This window comes from Martes martes (genome assembly GCF_963455335.1).
Source record: "Martes martes genome assembly, chromosome: 4".
Taxonomy (NCBI): domain Eukaryota; kingdom Metazoa; phylum Chordata; class Mammalia; order Carnivora; family Mustelidae; genus Martes; species Martes martes.
Window position 1 is genome coordinate 89,878,038 of NC_137891.1, and position 11,639 is coordinate 89,889,676.

Consider the following 11,639-nt stretch of genomic DNA (forward strand, 5'->3'; position numbering starts at 1 on the left):
AAGAACTTGATGCATATAACTTAAACTACAAATAAATGCAATTTGAATCTATAGTGTCATCAAGCGTTGGTAACCTGCTGTGTCCATTCCATAATAGGGAGACACCTACCAAACAGATGTTCATATCAGCCTTGTGGGGAGTGTTCTCTAGAAAGTTCTAAATTGAGGATCTTCTAAGTGCTAGAAACAATGTTAGATGCTGAAGATTTAGAGACAACAAAAGTCCTTTCTTCCAATAAGCTTAGAGAATGGAGAATACCATGTAAACCAATTAGCTAGCTGCAAGCAACAGCAGGATAGACAGCATGCTCTGTCTACAGAAAACACCCAGAATTAGGTTCCAAAAATAACTGCAAAAGGAGGTAATGCTGAAACTAATCTTTGAAGCGTAAAGCTATCCTAGCAAAGGCAAGGCTACATGTGTAGGTGGGAACAGCTGGTATAGGAAAGCCCACATAATAATTTTAGCTCAGGAAGAGTAAAATGACACTCTACAACCAGCTCCTTAGGTGGTCTGGCAATAGTGCTATTCCCATGGTGGCAATAACCTGGAAATCTCTAAGTAATACAGGAAGAAGCATTGTCAGACCAACTCAGTTCCAAGCTTTATATGTTGTCACTTGATACACATAAATGTAAATTTCTTCCTGCTATAAAAACATATATTGACTGAGTTTTAAAGTACCATGTAAATGATATTGCCCATAATCCCATCACCAAATACAGCATCTATTTTCTTTTTTCCTCTCCTTGCAATAGATATCCCAATATGTATAGATAATTTTTAAAAATTGTTTTATTGATTTGAGGGTTCTTCTTTTTTTGAGGGGGAAGGGGCAGAGGGAGAGGGAATTTTTTCTTAAAGATTTATTTATCTATTTTAGAGAGAGAGCATGTGTGTGGGGGAGAGAGACAGAGGGAGAGGCAGAATCTGCAAGCAGACTCCCCACTGAACACAGAGCCCCATGTGGGGCTCAATCTCAGGACCCTGAGATCATGACATGAGCTGAAATCAAGAGGTTAAATCAGACGCTTAACAAACAGAGCCACCCAGGCTCCCCAGTATGCATAATTTTGATGTATTTTATATCCACTTTTACTTTTTTATATTAAAATTTTCTGTCTATTGCCATTTCAGGAAACATTTCAAGATTTTAACAGATATTATTAGCAAGAGCAAAGCTCTTTACTCCAGAGAGGAGTAGAAGTTGGGAATGTTGCTACTGATTCACCTAGGATACATCACTTTAGGTCACTGTGCCTCCACTTCCCCTTCTACAGCATAGGGACTCAGGTCTTGAAAAAGATGGTTAAATTGAACTGAAATATCCTCTATATATTTATGAGTTATATGAGTCTAAATGCTAAGCAATCTGCAACATATATTCAACAACTACAAATGTTTGATATAGTTATTCTACTTCTGAATATCTATCATTCAAAAATAATCCTATGGAAGAAGATGCTTTATGTACCAAGATGTTTATCACTGATTATTTATAATAGTTAAAAACTGGAACCCTAAAGGCTTCATTATAAGAGAATGATGGAGTAAAGTTTTTTATTTCCACATACTCTACATCATAAATAACAATATTTCACATTTTTCCCCTGTGTAAAATGCTAGAAATTACTCAATTTTCTTTGTCAGTCAATGCTTTCTATATGTCAGCAGTTATTGCTTCTTCATACCCCTTCCATCTTGCCCATAATGAAGATACAAGCAGCTACTGTCCCTAGTTGGCATTGGAGAAGACAAAGGAGAAAGAAGTTTCTGGAGAGTGGAACAAACAGAGGAGGACTGGAGATAATGAGGCTCATTAAGGGAAAACATATTAGAAACTATTAAAATGCCATGAAAATACAATTGTGATGCTGCTGCTGCTGATGACGATGATGATGGTGAATAGTCTATGGATAACAAAGTGCTTCAGCCATGAGGAAAAAAAATTCAGATCATGCTTGTCTTGCTGACCACAGAACTCAGAAGATGTTCTGAGACTGAGGAAAACAAGTCCTCAGTATGTTTGAATGTTTTTAAATAGAATTTGGATAGAGCCACCTTGGGTCATCATGACATCTCTTTTATTCTGGACTTTCTTCTAACTTTAAATGCTATTTGGATTTTTGCCAGAGACAACTTGTGGAATGTTCTGGGCTTATTTTGGAATTTTATTTATAAAATATGGTCAACTTCAACAGGAGTAGTGTCCCAGGGCATCCACTGAATGGATGGATGCTCTACACAGCTTTGTATAAATTATCCCTGAGCTATTTGAAAGGAGAGGGCACAATGATGACAGTCACCCAATTTATCCTTTCAGAGACAAAATGACCCCTTCCTAGTCTTCCTGTATTTGAAATCCACCTTAGCATGTAAGCTGAAAGAACTACAGGGGCAGGGGTATCCAGTCTGATCTAGTATGCCAGAAATAAGCAAGTGGGGATGAAAGCACTGATTGAGATAAATTCCTCAAGCCAAAACCAAGTATAGGTCTATATAAAAGTAGCTCAGAGTTTCGAAGGCAGAGATTTTTCCTTCCCCAAATGCAGAAAATTAATTGCCAAAGATGCTAAATGTAAAAAGGAAAATTCAAAGACCAAAGATGTTTCAGTAATAGGATTATGAGAAGGAGCATTTTCCTAATTTAAAAAAATGCTATATACAAAGCAGCAGCAGCACAGTGGTCAAAGGTACTGGAATCAAACAGGCCTTCATGCTGCAGTGCTTAATTAACCTCTCTGGCCTCAGTTGCCTCATCTGTAAAATGGAGAGAAATGAGATTTCTGGTTGTAACTATGCGGTAGTAAATGGGACTCTCTGTCAATTTACTATGAATTCAAAGAGAAATAAATGTCTCTGCTTCCTCTATAGTTAAGAAGGAGTGAATGTAGAGTTAAGCTAAGAGTTAATATAGAGCAGAATAAATGCAAATAAGCTATCAATGGGGATCATTTTAGTGCAATATAACCATGGTAAATGGGCTTCTTGTCTTACTTGAAGGCTGCACTTTATGTGGGGGAGAAGAAACAAAATCAAATTTTTGAATTTTGAGACTGAACCACTATTTTTCTTGGATGTTACTTCCCTTCTTCAAGTTTGCACAGCCACAGCAGGCAAATACAATCAATGCATGCACTGTGTTAAATTAAATCACAAGGTTACATAAAACAAAATAAAACAGACTATTAAATTCCTTTCCTAAACTTTAATCTTATAGGTAGCCCTCACATAGTTCAAGGTCACTTTTCCTTGAGTTTTTTGTTTAGGGAAGTTGACTAAGGTTCACGTATGATTTGCCCGACTTTTGCTCAGCTTTTCCACATGCTACAAACAAGAACATTTCCACCCAAAAGGGGAAGAGAATTAGTAATGACTTTTCCAGCATTTCGCAGGTGATAGACTGGATAATCGCCCTCCAAAGAAGTCCACATTCCTAATCTCTGAGACCTGTCAAAGTGCCACTTTACATGGCAGAAGGGACTTTCAGATGAGATTAAGGATTCTGAGATAGCGGGATTATCCCAGATTATCCAGTTGGGCCCAAGGTAATTACAAGGGTCCTTGTAAGAGATATACCCGAGAGTCAGAATTAGAAGAGGAGATGAAATAATGGGGCAGAGACTTAGAGTGCTGCCATTGGTGAAAAGGGGCCAAGAATCAAGCAATATGGACAGCCCCTAAAGCTGGAAAAGGCAAGGACTGGATTCTTCCCTAGAGCCTCCAGGAGGAACACGCTCCTGCAGACATCTTCACTTTAGCCTAGAAGACCAATTTCCAGACTTTTTTGACCTCCGGGACTGCAAGATAATAAATTTGTGTGTTTTCTGCCACTAAATTCATGGTAATTTGTTTCAGCAGCAGAAAGAAACTAATACAATCTAAGGAATCTGAAATACACCCTCTTCAGGGAGTTGCTAGTCCAGATAAGGAATTTGAAATAGGTACGCAACATTCTTTAGTGAGCTGCTAGTTCCGATAAGTGAATGCTAAAAATTCAGAGCTGTAGATGCCGTTTGCCAGATAGATACAAGACTTGCAAGGTGAGCAAAATTATCCTCATCATTTCCATGAGCTTACTCCTTTGATAACTCTTACCTTATTCATGGCCATTAGCTTGATTAGTGACCAAACCAGCTTTTTTGTAAGGCCAGTGTATTCATAGGAAATTTGGTATTCCAGAACCAAAGATGTTCTCCCCAAATGATTTAACCAAAGAGTCTTGGCAAACGTCAGGCCACATCATTGAGGAAAAACACTCCTGTTAACCTCTAGCAGGGCAGATGGTGCACAGTTAGCAGTAGGGGTATTCTGCTGTGAGAACTCAAATACTCAGCACCCTGTTCTTTGTGGATAGACTGAGCAAGATAAAGAGTATGGAGGCTCATGTGAAAAACCTTTCAGACAGGAGGTTTCCAGAGCTGCCAAGAATGAAACTTGGGAGTAGAATCACAGTCTTCAAATTATTCATAAGCCTGAGTTGTCAGGATAAGGAGGCAGCTCCAGAACCAACTCAGAAACTGAATCACCAGCCAAACTCAACCCCATTTTCTTCTCAGTACTTTTTTCTCAGCTGTGTGTGTTCCCAGGGCACATTATTTAATCCCTGAAGTTCAATTTTTCTTGTCTTAAAAATTATGACTATAATAGCATTTCCCTCATCCCTCAAAGGGTTGTGAGGATTAGGTGAAATGAAGTCTGCGAAGGGCTTAGCACACAAGTTAATGGACGCAAGCCTCATAAACAGTTGCTTTACACTTAATTTTTACTCTTTGAATTTCTCAAGTTGTGCTTCTCCCCTGTGCTCTCACGCATCTGTCTGCTTTAGCCTCTCTTAGAATTATAGGCAATGAGAAAGTACAATGTTTGAAGGCAGAAGCCCAGTCTCATTCACTGTTTCACCCTTAGCATTTAGCACAGTGCTTTGCCTGTACTGGGCTCTCACATTTAAAATAAATGGTTAGGAATTGATCTTAACTGTGCGTTAGGAAACATCTGAGACATCAGTTATGATATATGATTATAGGATTTTTCCATCTATGATCCACTAGGTGGTGAAGTAAATTGAGTTACACTAGCATTTTCTCTTTTTTGAAGAAAAGGAGTAGGGCGGAGAAGATCAGAGTACAAAACGCAAAGTAAGGTGATACTCTTGTTTCATTTATACATGGGAGTATGCCTGGTTGTAATGTAAATACATTTCTCACCGTGAGTAAGAGCAAAAACCCCCAAAACAAAAACAAAAACAAAACAAAAGAAAACAAAAAAGCCATCCTGATTCTTCCACCTCACCAACATTTGGTATTTTCTGTCTTTTTCATTTCGGCTATTCCAGTAGGTATACAGTGTATGGCACTGTGGTTCTAATTTGCATTTCCCTGATGACTAGTGATGTGGAGCACTTTTTCACTGTATCTCAGTCCATTGTCTCTCCTCTTTATAACCACTTTAGAAAACTATTTGGCAGTATCTACTGAAGCTGAACATGCATTTCCTATTACTCAGAAATTCTACGTCTACTCATTTCCCCAACAGTAATATGTACATATGTTCACCAAAAGACATGCCCAAGAATGTTCATAGAAAGCAACCTATCTGTAATAGCTCCAAACCAGAAATTGCCCAAATGCTCATTAACAATCGACTGGATAAATAAATTTGATATATTTACACACAATAGAATCCCACACAGAAGCAAGAATGAATGGACAACAACTACACACAAAAATATGGGAGAATCCCACAGGCATCAGGTGGAATGAAAGAAGCCAGATATACAAGAGTACACAGTGGATAATTTTGCTGACATAAGGGGTCAAAGCCAGGCAAAACTGATCTATGGTGTGAGAAATTAGGATAATGGTTATTCTCGGGTCACGAGGGCTTCAGGGGTGCTGGTTATGTCCTCTTTTTGATCTGAATGTCTAAAATATGGATATACTCAGTTTGTGACATTAATAGAACAATAAACATATTATTTGTGGTTTTCTAAATTATTTCTGAATTTATCTGAAGTCTAAATACACATCTAAATATACAGTTCAGAAAAAAAAATTAATATTTTTTTAAGGTACAGTGAACAACACTGCTCACTCTTGTTACCATCAAGTGGTCATCTAGCCTCTGCTCTAACAATGTCAGGGACCAGAATCTATTTAGTACCAGGTAGGTTGCCTGTTAGAAAGTTTTTCCCTGGGGTGCCTGGGTGGCTCAGTGGGTTAAGCTTCTGCCTTCAGCTCAGGTCATGATCTCAGGATCCTGGGATCAAGCCCCACATTGGACTCTCTGCTTAGCAGGGAGCCTGCTTCCCTCTCTCTCTCTCTGCCTGCTGCTCTGCCTACTTGTGATTTCTCTCTCTGTGTCAAATAAATACATAAAAATCTTAAAAAATAAAAAAAAGAAAGAAAGAAAGGTTTTCCCTTACACAAAGCCATAACTTGCCTCCTCCATAATGTATTCCAAATCCATCCAGTCCCACTCCCTCCAACTGCTCTCCAAATATTTGAAGGAAACCACCATATCCACCACCACCCCAGCCCTTTCTTCACTTCCTCAGACTAAAGAACCGCAGGTCCTTTGGTCACCCCCCAAGGTGTGGTTTTCAGTCCCCTGCTATCTCTTGATTGCGCTCCTCTATCTAGTGATGCCCACAACAGAGCATTGCCCTGTAGGAGAGGCCTCAGAAGAGCAGAAAAGAGCAAAAAGTAGAATCACTATTTGTAAATCTAGATAGCACGTGTCTACCAACACACCCAAAACTTCCATTTTTTAAAAACCGACACGATATCGATCACTCCTGTTGAACAATCAGCTGAAGTCCCTCAGATCTTTTTCACATGGCCTAATGTCCCTTCTGTGTCTGTATAGTCTGCTTTCTCTTAGGAGTCAACACACATTTGGCCTCACTCCAATCTCCAAAGCTAAATCCTGGAGATGGAGCGATATCGATTATGGAGACACCTCTGGAATCCAGCCTCTCCATCCACCCTCCCACTGACAAAAATGAAGTCTTTGTCCTAACACATTATCTTTTATCCCTGAATGGGTCTGTTTTAAAGGACGCTGAGGGGAAGGACTAGGGGAAGGAGAAAACACAATTCCACTGGGCATCTCCAAAATCTGACCTAAAACCTCACTGCCACCAGGGTCTCAACAAAGCCTGGGCAATGAAGGGCACCCTGGTCTCTTTCTTCCTTCTTCCCTCTTCCAAAGTCACTCCAGCTGGAGACTCTGGAGACGAGCAATGCTGGGCTCTGCTCACTCGGGGCTTTGCCTTGCGTGTGACTGGTGGAGGATGAGGCTAAGGGAAACGTGGCAGGGTGAGGAGGAGGAATCTGATATTTTTCAAGGTATCTGAAATCCTAGGTATCTCTGAAGAATGACTTACGCCAATCTCTCTCATCTGTGGAACAGCGAAAAGACAGAGAACCATTTCTACAAAAACTTCCAGGTAAGCCCCACTGGGTATTTTTACTATCAAGACTAGGAGGAAGGGAGACGCCTTCAGCAAGGAAAACAGAGAACAGAACATGAGCGGAAGGATCAGGAGAAGCTGGAATTAGAAAGGTATTTTTAAAAAAGAGACGATATCCCCGGCCCCTAGGCGAGGGGTGACCTCTCCTTAAGGGCGCGGGGGTGGGGGGCGCGAGGGGGGCGTATCCGGAATGCGAGGAGAAAGCAGCCGCTCACCTACCTCGTCCACGTCCGCTCCATCTTCCGGGCGCTTCGCTCACTCTCGGGCGCTCCTCACCCGGGACTGGAAGCAGCCGGGGAAGACGAGAACCCTTGCCCACGAATCTCCAGGGCAAAGAGCGGCAGCTTTTCCCTCCCCGGCTCCTTCTTTCTGTGTTGGCGAAGAGAGGGCTCGGCTCCCTGTATTTTGAGAAGACCGATTTGACGTGGCCGAACCTCCCTCCAGCTAACGGGGCGACGGGCAACAAGGGAGGGACTGTTCTCGGTAGGAAGCGGGACGCGGAGCGGAGCGGCGCCCGGAGCTGTTTGGGGCACTGGGGCCCGAGGCGGCCCGGCGGGGCGCGCACACGCTCCCAGGCTGAGACACGGCCGGCTGGCACGAGTTGCTCCGCGCCAGCTGAGCTGTCAACCGCGAGCGGAGGCGGGGCTCCCGGCAGCCAGTGTGCGGGGGCCCCGCCGGCCCAGGTGACACGCCTCCCCGCCGCGGTGATGGTGGCGGAAGGGCAGAGGGCTCCCAGGGCTCTGGACCGAGCGCCTCTGTTCCTCCCCTGTCCCACTGAGGGCGCTGTAAAAACAGAACAAAACAAAACAAAAAACAACTAACTGTCGGCAGAATTGGGAGCGAAGATCCTCTTGTGTGCCTGCATGACCCCACCCACAGGTCAACCCGGAACCAGAGGTGGGCTCTAGAGGGTCGGAGGTGCAGTCCTGGCTGAAGGCAGATGCACAGCACTAGATGGTCATCGGCCATGATGGTATTTTCCTAGAGATCTGACACGTCAGTCTCAGCATTGATTGGGGGACAGGAACTTTCCTCGGAAAGGGAAGCAGCATCCTAACGGAACCTTGCAGCCTTATTAGCTGCCTCCATCTCAGTCAGCCCCTGATTTTATACTGTTCTACCTTGAGTCTCGCAAGCACAGAGGCAGCTAGGCTCTAGCTTCAGAGGAGGGCAGAGGGTTCCTGAACTTCCCAGAAATCTAGAAAAGCTTCAAGACAGGAGCTGACAGGACTAGAATCTCCTCCTTAATTATTCTAAGATCATGGAAAAGGGCCCTTTGATGACGGCACTGCCTGAGACTCTGTACCATCTATTTATGTGATGAGGTTTAAACAAGTCAGACATGCTATAATTAAAGTGCTTACAGCCCCAAGCCCCTTCTTAGCTCTAAAATAAAACCTTTTTATTAAGTGACATGATCACCGTTATTATTAGTGTTACCAATGACCTTTTTTAATTTGCAGAAAGCTTTATAGTGCCCACATGTGGCAATGTTGGTTTAGTTATACTTATTTCACAAATGATAGAATTGAGATCCCAAAAAGCTCAAAGTCTCTGCTAAGGCTCTGATACAGGTTATCTTCTCCATGGTGTGACCCCGGATAGTTTCTCTCTAAATTTCTGAAAATAAAGCCAACAAGATCTCTCTACAGAGAATTGATTACTTTAGGTATCCTAGGATACCTAGGACTAACTCAGGAAGGGCCCAGCATGCCTTAGAATTGGCAAAACTGCGGGGAACCCATATTCTTGGAGCTGTCATTGAGCTTACTATGTTTTGGATGATTTCCTCTAGTTATCAGCACAGAATAGGGGTGGGGAGGGCAGGATAATAATAAAACATCTGCGGGTTCAGAAGAAACATCTAATGGACCCCTAATCTAGAATTCCTGAACCCAGCACTAAGCTTGGACCTAAGGCCACACTGTTCCTGAGCTTAGCATGTTTCCAGGAAACATTTTAAGGCCCAGTTTGACCTGTGACAAGGCTTACAGGCCACTTGTCTTGAAAAGAATCTAGTGCTGCAAACACAACAAGCAAAAAAGGGTGAGGAGAGTCAGATTTCCATCCTCCATACCAAAGTTGGTGCTATATTTAGTTTTGTCTCAAATCAAATTATGGGCTACTGAGTCTGGAGAAGAACTGTATTTACAGCAAGACATATGCTGCGTCCAAGAAGTGATAGCATTAACTGCATGAAATATGGGGTCTCAGAAGTGAGGCAAGAAAATACAGCAGTTTATTTTAAATAACGTTTTTACAAAACATAGTACATTCTTTGTAAACAGTTGAAAATACAAAAAGAAGTATATAGAAAGTAAACTACCCATAATACCCAGAGACAATCAATGTTAAACATTTGTTGAAATTTCTTTCCGGTCTCTTTAAAATATATCTTTTAACCCAAAACACCGAAACTTTCTTACACACCCAAGAGTATATTCTTGTAAAGGGATTTCATTGTTGTTTTCTGGATTATATTTATTGTCAAAAGAACAAAGTTTTTGTGTTAGATTGTAAAAAAAAAAATCACTTATATATCCACTCTGCCAACACAACTTTAAATTTCTCTACACACCATCTCCTCATTATCTGCACATATTACGTATCTATTTCTATAATTATAATTACAGCCTAGACATAAGTTTATGCCATCCTTTTCTCATTATTAGATATCTGTCCATGTTGTTAGAGAGTGTTTATGTATTTATTATCCTAATATTGTATAATACTATATAGTATCGATAAAACTATAGTTTACTTAATAATGTTTTGTTACTGTTAACAGTAACTATTTCTATTAGAAATAGTTACACTGTTTCTAATATTAGACTCATAAACAATGCCTCCCTTATTTTATTCTTTTGAATTGTTTCCCTAGGATAACTTCTTAAGACATAGGAATGTGAGGATAAAAGCACTTCCCAGGGATGCCTGGCTGGCTCAGTAAGTCGAGTGTGTAACTCTTAATCTTGGGGTTGTAAATTCAAGCCCTGCATTGGGTGTAGAAATTACTTAAAAAATAAAATCTCTGGGGCTCCTGGGTGGCTCAGTTGGTTGAGCTTCTGACTCTGGGTTTTGGCTTGGGTCATGATCTCAGGGTTGTAGGACAGATTCCCCACCAACTCCCCGTGCTTGGTGGGGAGTCTGCTTAGGATTCTCTCCCTCTCCCTCTGCCCCTCCCCCCTGCTCTCTCTTTCCCTCTCTCTAAAATAAATAAATACATTTTACAAAACTAAAGTAAAATCTTTAAAAAGAAAGGACTTTCCAAATTCATCATTTTACACAGCCTGAGTAACTCTAGGATTTATCACTTTAACTGTTCTCTTTAATAGGTAAGAAATTATTTAATAGTTTTATATATATATATATATATCTCCTTATCTATATGGTATATAAATAATTAAACATAATCTCATTTTACTTTATATTTCTTAGAATACTAATAAAATACTATTTCATAGGCTTTCTTTCTTTTTTTTTTTTTAAGTAGGCTCCATGCCCAGAGCAGAGCCCAACACAGTCCTTGAACTCATGACCCTGAGATCAAGACCTGAGCTGAGATCAAGAGTCAGATGCTTAATTGACTGAGCCCCCAAGAGCCCCTATCATAGGCTTTCTTGAAAACCATTATCACTAGTAGGTAGTCATTCTAAAATCCTGTTGTGCTGTCATCGTATTAGTCATCTTTTTGTTGCAACGATGCTGTTTAACAAAGAACTCCTAAATCTCAGTATCATACTGCAAACATCCACTCCTTACTCAAGGATCTGGACTTCAGGGATGGATTGGTTGAGCATGGGTTCAAGACTATTCCAAGTAGCTTTCATTTCAGGACCCACACTGAAGAAGCAGTGGCTACCTGGGGAACATTCTTCTCATGGTAGGTTGCAGGAGTGTAGGAGAGTTGGCATAGACTCTTAAAGTCTGCACTCAGAACTGGGACATTGCCCTTTCTGTGATATTTCATTCCCCAAAGTAAGTTACATGGCCAAATCCAAGGTCATTGGTGCAGAAAAGTGCACTCTGCCCACAGACTGCAGGAAGGTGAGTAGCTATAGAACAACAATGCAGTTTACAATCTCCCAGTCTCTGTATGCTGTGCTTTCTGGCTTTTTGTTCAACTTTTCTCCTGGTGCATGAATGGTCACGTCACCCTTCCCC

The 11,639-nt window shown here is 41.3% G+C and overlaps 1 protein-coding gene across 1 annotated transcript in view; it reads right to left on the reverse strand.

Annotated features, from left to right (window-relative positions):
• Positions 1-8,060, reverse strand: part of LOC308342466 (myomegalin-like) — a 177,126-nt gene extending 169,066 nt beyond the window's left edge. The window contains exon 1 of the mRNA XM_080802904.1: positions 7,695-8,060. Within this exon, the coding sequence (XP_080659030.1) occupies positions 7,695-7,714 (20 nt within the window). The 5' untranslated portion in view covers positions 7,715-8,060. The remainder of the gene's footprint in view (positions 1-7,694) is intronic.
• Between the last annotated feature and the right edge of the window lie 3,579 nt (positions 8,061-11,639).